Source organism: Microtus pennsylvanicus, chromosome X, assembly GCF_037038515.1.
Source record: "Microtus pennsylvanicus isolate mMicPen1 chromosome X, mMicPen1.hap1, whole genome shotgun sequence".
NCBI lineage: Eukaryota > Metazoa > Chordata > Mammalia > Rodentia > Cricetidae > Microtus > Microtus pennsylvanicus.
This window is the reverse complement of record NC_134601.1, coordinates 70,824,149-70,839,229: the sequence shown is the minus strand read 5'-3', so window position 1 is coordinate 70,839,229 and position 15,081 is coordinate 70,824,149. Positions and strand designations below refer to the sequence as shown.

The window sequence follows — 15,081 nt, the reverse complement described above, 5'->3', positions numbered from 1 at the left end:
AAGGACACTGTCACCAAGACAAAAAGGCAACCTAATGACTGGGAGAAGATCTTCACCAACCCCGCAACAGACAAAGGTCTGATCTCCAAAATATATAGAGAACTCAAGAAACTAGACTTTAAAAATGCTAATTAACCCAATTAAAAAATGGGGCACTGAACTGAACAGAGAATTCTCAGCAGAGGAAGTTCAAATGGCCAAAAGACACTTAAGGTCATGCTCAACCTCCTTAGCGATCAGGGAAATGCAAATCAAAACAACTTTGAGATATCATCTTACACCTGTCAGAATGGCTAAAATAAAAAATTCCAATGATAGCCTTTGCTGGAGAGGCTGTGGAGGAAGGGGTACCCTCATTCATTGCTGGTGGGAATGCAATCTTGTGCAACCACTTTGGAAATCAGTGTTTCGGTTTCTCAGGAAATTCGGGATCAACCTACCCCTGGACCCAGCAATACCACTCCTGGGAATATACCCAAGAGATGCCTTATCATATGACAATAGCATTTGTTCAAGCATGTTCATAGCAGTATTATTTGTAATAGCCAGAACCTGGAAACAACCTAGATGTCCCTCAATGGAAGAATGGATGAAGAAAGTGTGGAATATATACACATTAGAGTACTATGCTGCGGTAAAAAACAATGACTTCCCGAATTTTGCATGCAAATGGATGGAAATAGAAAACACTATTCTGAGTGAGGTAACCCAGACCCAAAAAGATGAATATGGGATGTACTCACTCATAATTGGTTTCTAGCCATAAATAAGGGTCAGGGAGTCTACAATTGGTGATCCTAAAGAACCTAAGTAAGAAGGTGAACCAAAGGAAAAAAACATATATTTATCCTCTTGGCTATGGGAAATAGACAAAATTGCCGGGGAGAAAATTGGGATCTTGGGGGTGGGGTGGGATGGGTGTAAGGGGAGACGGAGAGAGAAAAGGGAGAAGGGGAGGATGGGGGGAACTAGGGGAAAAAGGAGGATTGGGATAAAAGAAGGTTGGATAGGGGAGCACGGAAGCACAATTCCTAGTTAAGGGACCCACTTTAGGGTTGGCAAGAGACTTGAACCCAGAGTGGCTCCCAGGAGCCCAAGCCGAGGTCCCCAGTTAGTTCCTTGGGCAGCTGAGGATAGGGAACCTGAAATGGCCCTATCCTCTAGCAATACTGACGAATATCTTGCATATCATCATAGAATCTTCATCTGGTGATGGATGGTGATAGAGACAGAGACCCACACTGGAGCACTGGACTGAGCTCCCAAGGCCCCAATGAGGAGCAGAAGGAGGGAGAACATGAGCAAAGAAGTCGGGACCACGAAGGGTGCACCCACCCACTGAGACAGTGGAGCTGATCTACTGGGAGCTCACCAAGGCCAGCTGGACTGTGACTGAAAAAGCATGGGTTAAAAGTGGACTCTCTGAACAGGGCGAACAATGAGGGCTGAAGAGAAGCCAAGGACAATGGCATGGAGTTTTGATCCTAAGCAATGTGCTGGCTTTGTGGGAGCCTAACCAGTTTGGATGTTCACCTTCCTAGATATGGACGGAGGGGGAGGACCTTGGATTTACCACAGGGCAGGGAACCCTGACTGCTCTTTGGACTGGAGAGGGAGGGAGAGAGGAGTGGGAGGAGGGGGAGAAGGGTGCGAGGAGGGGGAGGGAAATGGGAGGCTGGGATGAGGTGGAAACTTGTTTTTTTTTCTTTCCTATTCTCAATAAAATAAAAAAGAAAAGAAAAAGAAAAAAAATAATTTAATTATTACATTTCTACCTTCCATTTCCCCCCCTACAAAACCTCCACCAATACCCTTCTCCACTCTATCTCAAATACCTGGCCTCTTTTATCAATAATTATTATTTCATGCCTTTTTTCTATGTATTTATATATACATTTCTCAATATTATCTTTTCTTATGATGTTTATGTATATATGCTTTTAGGCCTGTCTGTTAGGCACTGGAACACCAATTGCTATGTTTTCCCCGTTGGGAATACATAATTCAAGATGCCAGCTTTTCTTGGTTATTTATAGTTCTGTGTAGAATTTAGGCAACTGTGGGTTTTCCCCATCCAGTTTGACATCTACAATGACATCACCCTCATTCTACTCACATCATAGCATCAATTTTGTTGAGACTTTTTAAATGTAGCTTCAGATATTGGTATGACACACAATCTTACAGCAAATTCTCAAGTCCTCTGGCTCTTACAGTCTTTCCACTCCATCTTCTGCAATGTTCCTAGAGTTTTAGTTACAATCATGTTTTGTAGATGACTCTATTAGGATTGGGCTCCAAAACTGCACATTTTTATTGGTTGAGGTTTTCTGTGCCAGTCTCCATCTATTGCAAAGAACAGTTCCCTTGATGAAAGATGACCGAATGTCTTGAGAAGTGTATCGGGCTAGCCTTCAACTTGTTATCCACTTCAAAGTTCTGTCATTACAGATGTATCATACCACATTCTCTGCCATTAGTTTTGTTAAATAATTTAAAATAAAAAAGTAACATTTAGAGACACAAATACAATTAAAAATTCATTTAAACCTGTTTTCTTTACAGTGCTTAAGGCTTTAGATTCAATATTTAGTACCACAATACCACCATTTTATTGCTAGATAGGTAGACATATGATAGATACATAGATAGATATAGCAACTTGCTTCTTAGTAATGCTTTAAACTTGATAATTCACATTAATATTTATAATTAATTTTAGAAAGCACCCTTGTCCTGATATCCTTACCTTATCTTAGAATGTTAATTATATGATTTTATACACTTTTTTCAACTTTTATATTGTGACTTTTAAACTATTCAACCCAAATGCTGCTAAAAAAAAATCAAGGTTTTTTTTTTGTCACTATGTAACATTAAATGCCATTTTATGGCTCTCCAGCCATTAAAACCTTAATATCACTGGAGCAAAGAAAAAAAATTCTCCCTACTTCCTGAGAATAATTCTACCATGATATAGGATTAATAAGGAACAAAGCCAAGCTCTTCTCTGTGTTCTTTTTGACCCAGTAAACATTTAGCACTTGAAATCCAGGAAAGCTATCAACTCTTGAGTTTCTAGTGTACTGAATTAAGTTTGTAACCTGTGTCTTCTTTCCCAACACAAACCCTACTCCTCAGAAGAGAATTTGTCAAAAACAAAACAAAAAACACCTATGTGTTCTTGCTACATTGGTTATAACCACTTTTAATCACGTTAAAGTGAGAATTATAAACTATGCTTAAATTCAATAATAAACAAGTAAACTTTGATAAAGACAAATCTAAACACAATCTTGGTCCTTCCCTCCCCCTCCCCCTCCCCCTCCCCTTTTTTCTCTTTCTTTGAATCTCTCTCTCTCTCTCTCTCTGTCTCTCTCTCTGTCTCTCTCTGTCTCTCTCTGTCTCTCTCTGTCTCTCTGTCTCTCTGTCTCTCTCTGTCTCTCTCTCTGTCTCTCTGTCTCTGTCTCTGTCTCTGTCTCTCTCTCTCTCTCTCTCTCTCTGAATCTCTTTCTCAAGCATGCAGGGGAAGTTACTTAGCAAGGTTCCGGGTTTCCCAGTAAGGGCCAAAGAGACTAAGATCTTGCAGCGGTGCTGTGCAAGATCTTAGTCTCTTTGGCCCTTGGTTGTTCTGTACTGCGTGAAGCAATCCTTGTCCCTCCGTCCTCACTGGGTCTGCCCTTGGCGCGTCTGCCCTCCTCTGATGACTCCGCCCACATCTGTCTAGATCCGCCCTGCGTCAGAGCTGACCCACAGCGTGGCTGCCTGTCAGTCCCTCCGGACCTGCCGAGAGCCTCAGGCTGCAGAAATCACCGCGCCTCACTCGGTCCGTACCCAGTGGGCATCTTGGGGATCTGGGCGGTCTCCGGTTCCCCACGCGTGTGTCTGTGTGTCTGTCTCTCTGTGTAATCCGCTCCTAGCAGCCTGCCTTGTGTGTCCTTTCGCAGACGCTGAATGCAGAAAGGCCTTAGTGAGCACCTAGCCAGCCTGACTCTGGCTGGCAGAGAAATACGTACACTTGGACCTGCAGGGGTTGCAGGCCTTTTAAATCTACAGGAGCTGGAGGCCTTTTTTTTTTTTTTCTTTCAGAAAGCCAGTCGCGAGGCCTCTGTTGACAAAGCTAGATGTGGGGAGCCAGCCAGATTCTTGGTGATTTCTTTAATTTTAACCGGGAAGGGGCTATTGTGTTCTTAATGCAGGTGTTTGAAAGCAATTTGAAATCTGAAGGGGTAAAAATTCTAAGTCCTCTTCGGGAGACCAGATTGCTTTTGGGGTTGCCTTTTTGTCTGATGCATTTGTTCTGAGCCTGCTGACCAGCTGTTTCTGAACTTCATTTTCTCAGCCTCAACAGTGATCTGAGTCTTCTTTTAGCTTCCCTTCGCCTGCCTTGGCTTGTTTCTGTTCAAGAACAGCTGTTTGGCCCCTAGATTAGAGAAAGGGGCCTCCTCCCCCTCTCCCAAGAGAGCTTCTTCTAAGTGCTCAGAGATGGGGAGTGGGGAACCTAATACTGCTGGCAAGAAAAAGAAGTACCTCAAGGCTGCCCTGTATGTGGGTGACTTGGCCCCTGATGTCACAGAGGACATGCTCTATAAGAAGTTCAGACCTGCTGGCCCTCTACGCTTCACTAGAATCTGCCGTGACCCGGTGACCCGCAAGCCCCTGGGTTATGGTTATGTTAACTTCCGCTTTCCTGCGGATGCTGAGTGGGCCTTGAACACAATGAATTTTGATTTAATTAATGGTAAACCATTTCGCCTCATGTGGTCACAGCCAGATGACCGCTTAAGAAAGTCTGGAGTTGGAAATATATTCATCAAAAACTTGGATAAATCCATAGACAATAGGGCCCTCTTTTATTTATTTTCTGCTTTTGGGAACATTCTTTCCTGTAAAGTTGTATGTGATGACAATGGCTCTAAGGGTTATGCCTATGTCCACTTTGATAGCCTTGCTGCTGCCAATAGGGCTATATGGCACATGAACGGAGTTCGGCTCAACAACCGTCAGGTGTATGTGGGCCGATTCAAATTTCCTGAAGAGAGAGCAGCTGAAGTCAGAACAAGGGATAGAGCAACATTTACCAATGTTTTCGTGAAAAATTTTGGAGATGACATGGATGATGAGAAACTAAAGGAACTTTTCAGTGAATATGGTCCAACTGAGAGTGTTAAAGTAATAAGAGATGCCAGTGGAAAATCTAAAGGCTTTGGATTTGTAAGATATGGGACACATGAAGCTGCCCAAAAAGCTGTGCTAGACCTGAATGGCAAGTCAATAGACGGGAAAGTCCTATATGTAGGGAGAGCACAGAAAAAAATTGAACGCTTGGCTGAGTTAAGGCGGAGATTTGAAAGGCTAAAATTAAAAGAAAAAAGTAGGCCTCTAGGAGTGCCCATCTATATTAAGAACCTGGATGAGACCATCGATGATGAAAAACTGAAGAAAGAATTTTCTTCGTTTGGATCAATTAGTCGAGCCAAAGTGATGATGGAAGTGGAACAAGGCAAAGGGTTTGGTGTTGTCTGCTTCTCTTCTTTTGAAGAAGCTACCAAAGCAGTAGATGAGATGAATGGTCGTGTAGTAGGCTCTAAACCACTAAATGTCACTCTGGGCCAAGCAAGGGGCAGGTGGTGAGAATCACAATGATCATTTTGTTTAGCCTTTAGCTGTTACCTACTTAGCTTGAGCATCTTTGTAATAGGGGGTTATTTCTGTCAATTCACAGATTTTTGTTTTGTTTTGTCTTTGTTATTTTATTTTTGTGTGTGCGTGTAAAAAATTATTTTGGCAAGTGTACAGAGAAAATCTTTTTCGTTATAGTGAAGAACATAATTTTAAATATATAATATTGTCAGTTGTCTGAATTCTTTACATAATCTTTATCCTTAGTAAATTGGAGAATAAAATTTATTCCTCTTAATTTTTATGAATTGCATAAAGGAGCCAGTTGATTATATTTCTGTCTTTATTTTAATAATGATATTGTAATTACTACCATGAAAATATTATTAGCATTGTTCTTATTTCTGATTCTGACAAAGTGAAAAGTCACCACTTGCTTTTTAGAGAAGTCATTAAAGGAGGGGAAAATGCATATGAGACACTTAAATTGAACCATAATCTCATTTTAAATTATGATTTAAAAGGAATATTCTTTTTAAATTTTATGAATAGTATATCTTATTTATTTGTATTATTATTCCTTTATAAATATATTGGGAGCATTCTACTGATTTGTTAGTGTCTTTGAAGAAGTATTGGAAAATGCTATTATTAATGTCATGCTCTTGTTTTGCAGTTGGCACTTTTAGAAAACTGTTACATTTATAAATATCTATTCAAAATCTGATGGTGACTTAAAATATTTTCCACAATATTTAATATTTGATGATATTCTAAGAAGCATCCTTAATAGCTGTTTTTCTAAATGTATATAATTCATACCTACAGGTAGACTATGTTAAATAGAAAGAATATTTAATATTACCCTAACATTTTTTTTACCTTTAAACATTTTATACACTGCTGCTGAAAAGCTAATGACCTGTTGTTTCTTGTTAACCTTGAATATATCCATGTGCAAAGATTGACAGTTGTATCATTAAGGAAGAGATTTTTTTCTTGAATAGGTCATAATTCTCCATCCATTATATAAGCATTATTAACTCCAAAAGATTATCCTTTCCTCCTTCAAAACGTTTAAAACAAAATGTGCTGTTTCCAAACATTAGGAACCAAAAAAATTATTCTGCAGCTTCTTCATGTGCAATACAATTTCTAAGATAAAAATTCTCCATGTTTCATTGCAGTAACCTCTTCTCCTCACTTTAATCTTTTAATCCATATAACTCTTAACATCAGAATAAGCATTTTTTGAAAATCAGAAAACTAATCAAATTTTATTTAACTTAAATAACTTTCTTAGACTATATAATTCACTCATAAGACAGATTCAGTCACAAGAACATGTTTGATGTCTCTTGCCAGTTGTTTGTTTTTTTGCTATACAGAAGAATTTTCATTTTCATTAACAGCATAAAAAGTGCACAATTTTAAAACTTTTTGACCATAACATGAAAATTGGATATTTCTATGTAATGATATTCAATTGTAGGTGTATATACATATTATAATATTTTCAAAATGAAAATCACTGATTTATTGATTATAAATGTAATACATAAACATAATCGTGAACCTTATAAACATTACTGAAGAAATTCATTCTCAATTTTAGTATGTGTATACCCTTTTATATCTTTTTATTAGATGTGCACACTTTTGTACAAAAATAAATAACTTATATTTTTGTTTTGCATTGTATCTCATTCAACTTTTAATACACATACACACACACACGTGTGTGTGTGTGTGTGTGTGTGTGTTAGGAACTTCATAATTTTCCTTAATATGAAAATTGGATAATATTTTTGATTCTACGTTTTTAAAAATTTGTAAAATCTACTGTGCTGTACATCTTTTTTTTCCTGGAAATATACATTATGAGTTTGACAAAAAAACTTCTTTAATGTGTAAGAATTAAATCATCCAGAGAATTAAAACACACAATAGTTAGATATGTCACCAAATGTTTGAACGCTTTCAGCAGGTATTATGCATCTAAAGTTATATGGCAAAGACATCAGAAAAAGATAATTTTCATGATTGATGAACCTAGTTTATATTATTGAAGCTATAATAATATAAAAAATGAATTGAACCCTGCTGCTCTGGAAGAGAAGCCAGTGATCTTACCCACTGAGACATAACTTCAGCCCCAAATATCATTTTAAAGTCATAGTTATAAGCAAAAAACATCACTTTTAACCTGATAGTTTAAAAAACTTAGGCCCAATACAAATCAAGGAAGAGTTCCAGGAAGTAAAAACAATAAAAAAGTCATGCATGATTTTGCAACTTATAATTTGAAATGTTACTGTATTCTAAAGATCAGCCTTTATGAATTTCAGGTAAAATTACATACTTATAGGAATAGCTAGAATAGAAATATTGAGGATCTATGTAACCATATGAAAAAATTGAAGCTTCAATAACTGAAAACCGTGAGGAAAATATGTTATATGTAATCTTTATTTGAATAGAAACATCTGATGATATTTTCCTTCTTATGCTTGTTTTGACTACTCATAATAGACTTCCAAAGAATAACAATGTTGCCAAGGGTATTATAAAGCTTATAGCACAGGATTTCTGAGAAAAAAAAATGTGCTTAGTAAAATTGGTTAGTTAAAAATTGACTGTTTAATTCAAGTTTTGTTTTGTCTAAGTTTTCAAAGCTGTTACTTGGACAAATTTTAAAGATGCCCATGGTGAAGAAAATTAAGAATATTCCTTTATGATTATACACTATCATCATAAAAATTTGGGGGAGGGGAATACATTTTCATACAGGTGACTTAACACGTAGTACTTTTTATTTATTACCAACGACTAAGGAAAATAGAAAAATACATGTAAGTGAAACATTTAGCTTAAGCAGGTGGAAGCAATAATAATTTCTTTAATTGGGAAGCAAGAATTGGATTAAATACCATCTTATATGTAAATAAATCATCTAATTTAAGAGAACAATTAGAAAAGTGTCAATAAATGGCTAAGATATATAATAAAAATTGTGGTTAACAACAAAAATGCAGTTTTCCACAAACTAGTAATGAGTGCATTAATAACATGAGAGCTACCCTTCCATTTGGTTACTTTTTATTTCTCTTCTCAGGATTTAATCAAATAAATGAGATTTTAAGTAGCACATGGAACTGTAATTGAGAACATAGAAAATACTTCTATTGTTTATAATGATTTTGGAGTTGAAATATCCTCCTTTAAGTGTTAAGATTTTATCTATGATCCTTGCCATTTTATCATAACATGTTTCTATGATTATTCAACATTTGATTGAAAAGTATGTCATGAATGCAAGTCCTATAATGATTGACATAACTCAAAAAATATTTGTAGAACAACACTTTGTATACATTAATGACATGCTATATGAAGACCAATCAGATTTCACAAACTCTTACTTCTGTGCTGAAATACATAATCATAGCAATTCCTGTGTAAATAGTACTTGCTCATCTGAAATTATTTAATATGCATACACTAATACTATTATTTACATCTATTGAAACATGCTGTAACAAATTATTTCTTAGACACTTGGGACAGTTAGTGTATCCTACATAGTTTCAGCATGTCATCAGTATTTAGAAATACTCTAGGTATAAAAGCAAATGAGAAAATAAAAGTTCCTGAAGCAGTCCTAATACTAAAGCTTATAATTCTTGCTTTATAAGAATAAATTTATTTTAATTTATGTGTATGAATTTCTTTTCAACATGTGTGTGTAGTGTATCAAATGTGTGCCTAGTGTTTATAGGGATCAGAGAAGACCTTTGCATCTTTGGGGTCTAGAATTGTAGATGTTTATGAACCACCATGTGGTTACTGGGAACTCAAACCAGGTCATCTACAAGATCATCAAGTGGTCTTATGCACTGAGCCATCTCTCAAACCTCCAGTCATATTTCTGAATATCTTTTCTTTAAGTTACACTCTCATAGCCCTAACAGACCCAGCACTCTTTACAAAGTCCCTGGTGGACCTGAACTCACAGAGATCCACCTACCTCCATCGTCAGAGTGTTATGATTAAAGCAGTGTACCACTAAGACTGGCCTTCTAATTCATATACTGTAAAAACAAAACTATAAGTACTTTGATCCTCAAAAATCAAAGTCAATTTTTAAAAATATGTCTTATTTAACAGGGAAAAGGTCTTTTCCTTAAATTTCTTTTATTATTTTTTTTGTTTTGTTTTTTTTTTGGGGTTGTTTGTTTGCTTGCTTTGTGACAGGGTTCCTCTGTAGTTTTGAAACCTGTCCTGAAACAAGCACTTGTAGACCAGGCTGGCCTCGAACACACAGAGATCTGCCTGCCACTGCCTCCTGAGTGCTGGGCGCTGGGATTAAATGCATGCACCACCATTGCCTGGTGAAAATCTATTTTCAATTTATATTTTTCATTTTTTTTTTGTTTTGATTTTTGAGAAAAGATGTTTCTGTGTAGCTTTGGAGCCTATCCTGAAAGTCACTCTGTAGATTTTGGCCTCGAACTCACAGGAATCTGCCCGTCTCTGTCTCCCAAGGGCTGGAATTGAAGGCATGAGCCACCACTGCCAGGCTCCGTTAAATTTCTAATATTAATTTTAGGGCCTTTTAAAAATGTACAAGTTCTTTAGTAATCACCAACAAAACATAGTGAATTCTTTAATCCCAGCACTCGGGAGGCAGAGGCAGGCAGATCTCTGTGAGTTCGAGACCAGCCTGGTCTACAAGAGCTAGTTCCAGGACAGGCTCCAAAACCACAGAGAAACCCTGTCTCAAAAAAACCGAAAAAAAAAAACATAGTGAATTCTGGTATTATATGACTTGATTTTCCCAGTCATCAGACAGCTTTTATATTTAAAACTAATCATTAAACAAAATAAAACATACAATAAAAATTTATACCTTTAGGGATTAACTTTAGGTTTCCAAAAGTACACATATATTGCTTTTTTAAAAATAAAGTACTTAACAAATCTGTTATTATTTAAAAATTAAAATTAAGCTAATGTATATAGAATGTCAATTGATTTTTTAAAGTCACCTATCTTTGAGAACTTTGCACATTCTAAATGATTGAATAAAACACAGAAAATCCCAAGTATTTAAACTAGTAGTACCTTATATATTATAGTTTAATGTTATTTAAAAGAGTAAAATACTTTAGTGCAGTCAAAAGGTTAAGTTTGGGTTAAAAACATTGTCATAAGAATATTTTTAAAATTCAAAGCAAATGAAGGAAATTTATTTCCAAACAACAAAAATAGAAAAACCAAGAATGCATTTATTTATTCTGTATACAAAAAAGAGGGATTTGTGAATTGACAATACTTAAAGGATACAAATAGTAATTGAATATTATAAATGTAAATGGATAATGTAATGACAATAAAATTCTGCATAGTTTGATGTCTAAGGTCAAATGTCAAGAAGAGCTTCGATTAAACTTCTGTAGTTATTCCTTATGTGACTACTAAAAGTGATATTAAACCTTAGGAGTTATCTTTTTTAAGTGCACATTCTTTCAAAAAATGACTGGTGATAATCTGCTCTCTACTCTTTTACCTCCATTTAGCTAACATTGGTCCACCCTGCAAATTTTTGAGAATGCATAGAATTTTTCTGGTTTATGAAGTTTTTCTAAACATGACCTTTTTTAAAAAAAAATTTGTAGCATGTTTGTGATACTGTGCAACTTTGCTGAGAAGATTTTTAAGATTCGCATGCTAAGAAATCGTAGATAGTGGGAAATTTGTCAACTGTTTATATGTGAATGAATGTATTTAATTAAAATGTACTTTTAAAAGAATGTACATTTAATAATAATGACAATTAAAGAAACAGCAAATCTATTGGTCTGTATGGTATTATGGCTTCATAATGCATGCACGGCATAGAATACCAAACTATAATATATATAAATATACATATAATCTGAGATAATTTAAGTCATGAAAGCATGTACGAGATGTGCCAATAAAGTCTTCAAGTTTTCTGGTGTAGCAAATAAGCCATGAAATTGCCTACCTACAAGCAGACATTATATGTTTTATTATGGCACAGCATACTAATGTGATCTACTTAGACAAAGAATAAAAACACATGTAAAGTTATTATTTTGAAACATTTGTTTCATTTTCTTCCAATTAAAGCAAACTAGGCAGGAAAAAGAACCATATATATATATATATATATATATATATATATATATATATATATATATACTAGGTATGTCTTTTCCTTGAGTGCCCCAAATAAAATGGTTTTACTTTAGGCAGTATGGTTTCCTTAGACTATTGGGTCATGTTCAGTAATTCTAAGTTCTGATACATGTCCATATGTTATCTATTTTAATGCTAAAAAATGCTTCTCCATAATAATTTTAATAATACACATAAGTTAAAAAACAATAGCACAAATTTATCTAAAAATATTTTGAATCACAGATAATTTATATTGAATTTATTAGAGACACATAATTGTTTAGTTGAAATATTATTTTCAGTATTGGGCCAAGAACTTAGAGTTTTTACTAACACTATAACTGATCTTAACCTACATGTGTTTATTGTTACCATTTTTAGAGATTTTTATTCTGTATAATATGCAAAGTATATATATATATGTCATTCAGAATTCTAAAAAAAAATGAAAATGTGATTATGTAAGTAAAGCAATGTAGAATCTGTCTCTAGAAGTTGAATAAAGCAATTTGACTAATTAAGGGCAGTGTATAAATGACTTGAGTATCTATAAAGAATTCATTAATTAAAAAAGAGGCATTCCAATACATTGAATATGTATGATTTGAAATATCAAACTAGGAATTTAGCATTGAGAAAGTGTAAAATGTAACTGTGTAATGTAGTAGTTGATATACTGAGAGCACTCATAGAATACATGAACAAAACTCCACAACACTAAAAGAAGTACCGTTTAAATTTTTGATAACATCACTATAAATGCAATGGTAAATGAATATGTAGAAAAGTAGAAAAAAAGAGTAAAAGTAAATATTAGATCCCTAAAGATATGAACGTCTTGCTGACATTTAAACCTTCATTAAAGAAGAGTAACATTTTATGTTAAAATTTGTCTCAGGAGAAGAATTATTTCTTTTGTAATCCACTACTTTCAGGAATTATTAGTAAGTTATTCTACAAGTGATCGATAATTTCTAAAAATAATTGTGAAATTTTCTATATTAATTTTAATATTTTTGTTGCTTGTAACAGGATATTCCTAAATATGTTCTTTTTATGGTAAATTGGTAAATGTGTAAATATATGAGAGCACAAATTATATATTTTTGTAAAATATTAGAATATCAAGATAGTTGAGAACAATGGCAGTGTAGTAAATCTGAAATTCATTCGAAAGGAAATTAGATGGACAAATATATTGATGAATGGAACAGTTGGCAGATATGTGCATGCATACCTTCATATAATATAAAAACAATAATAAAAAAGGACAAAAATGAACTTAAGAGAAACTCTGTGCAACACATGAATAATAAGTGATTCTTTTTTTATACAACTGTAAATTAGTAACTCCCAACTTCTCAAACCAAAAACAAGGCCTTGCTGTGTATAAAAAGTTGTGTTCTAAGGAAAGGTGATGAGAGAAATGATGAAAGAAAACACAGATAAATTGGATTCCTATGTAAATTCACTCCTTAGAAGACTTTATAATGAATATTTCCCTTGTCTTTGTAGAGAGTCATTATCTCTTATGCAAATTTAAGTACTGTAATAACAATTTTTTTCAATGATGGACATTTTGTACCATAGCAGATGCAATTATTTTCTTGCTAAATATAGGGGATAAATGAGAATTAGTGAGGTTTAATGTCCAGATCTTGAGTCAATTGCAGTGATTAATAGGATTTAAATCCTAACTTTGGGCTTTTAATTATGTAGGGTGGGGTCAGTTCTGTGTTCTGTGGGTAGAACCTGATGATTGGAGGTCCTTCAGGGAGGGGCCTAACATCTATGATGTTTGTACAACCACAAAAATCATGTAACTAAATTTTCTATAAGGCAATTTGTCACTAAACAAGATGTGACTAAACTTAAAATCATTATTGAAACATTTTAATATTTTAGCATTCTTTCCTTTTGTAAGAATTATTAACACTACAAGGCCTCATCTCTGGTTTATTAAATCAAAATCAGTGTACCCATATTCATATATTTTTATCATTATCTTCAGAAAATTCTTATGCTTACTTGTATTAATAGCTATATAAGAAGCCAACAAATAGCTTTTCTAAAGGACCAGATAGCATATGACATACAGCTAAGTGGTTCTGGCCAAACTCAGGAATGTTATACAGATACTTAAATGGCCAAGAATCCACATTTCAATAAGTTTTGAATTAGATAAAATACAGTGATTATAATAGAAATAAAAGATTGTTCACAACACAATTCTATTTTGAGCAGCTACATTTTACTTAAAAAGACTTCAAATTTAGTGTCTCAGTCATAAAATCAATTACAAACATTTTAAAATTAAAAAAATAAAAAGAAACACTTTATAAAATTTGTATTTATATAAAAACAAGTGAAAGTAATAGCAGAAAACAAGCTTATAAATTATTATTTTCAAATCCCTGATCTAGAAACTTTGGTCGGAAAGGTTATCTTAATCCATTCTTATTGCAATGTTGAAATAATATAGCTTGGAGAGTTTATTATCAAAGGCTATTATTATTTGCAGTTTTAAAGGTGAGATTCCTAAATCAAGATCCTGTTAGAAATAGGTGCTTAGTGAGAACATCATCTTTATGAACTGTTTCTTTTCATCATTTACTTATATGTAAATGCTAAACAAGGTTCCTTATTGTTATTAGGAGGGCCTAATCTCATTTATCAAGTTGTTACTCCCATGATGTAATCACTTTTTTAAAAGTGACACTAGAAAAAACCATTTCTTTTGGAGGCATAAGTTATAAAATTTCAACTAAAAGCACAATTTCCTCAATATAAGAAAATATTTTAAATTATAACTACATAATAATTGACCTTCCAGATATTTTTGACATAAAGCTGCTCTTCTAGATTTTATGACTTTAACACACATCTCTCTCATGTCTTGGTTACATTCTCTCTCTAACAGTTCTCCTTAGCAAATATATCTCTGTTACTTCTAGCACTATGGGGAATCCAATGCAAACCCGGATTTTTTTCCATAGTTTTTCACAATTTGTTCTCTCAGGGACTACATACAGGGACAGCTTGTTACACTCCTGCTCTCAGCAACTCTTGAAGATTCCAGGACCCCTTTATTTGTGTATTTTTAATGACCCCAAAACCAGAAACACTCAAACATTGCCAAGTTTAACTACCTGTGGCATGCAGCCTGACTTCATTGAATTACATTTGCAGCAATTTGTATTGTATTGTTGAACGGTAGAAGGAGAAAATTCCTTTTCCGTTTGCATATGAAGG

At 34.3% G+C, this 15,081-nt stretch overlaps 1 protein-coding gene across 1 annotated transcript; it reads left to right on the top strand.

Moving 5' to 3' along the window:
- The first annotated feature begins 4,354 nt into the window (after positions 1 to 4,354).
- Positions 4,355 to 6,419, top strand: Pabpc5 (poly(A) binding protein cytoplasmic 5). Its single transcript, XM_075957264.1, has one exon. The coding sequence runs from the start codon at positions 4,486 to 4,488 to the stop codon at positions 5,632 to 5,634; it is 1,149 nt and encodes a 382-aa protein (XP_075813379.1). The 5' UTR covers positions 4,355 to 4,485; the 3' UTR covers positions 5,635 to 6,419.
- The last annotated feature ends 8,662 nt before the right edge of the window (positions 6,420 to 15,081 follow it).

Excerpts from the sequence above, each read along its gene's own strand:
- Pabpc5 (XM_075957264.1), top strand. The coding sequence starts at position 4,486 with ATGGGGAGTGGGGAACCTAATACTGCTGGCAAGAAAAAGAAGTACCTC.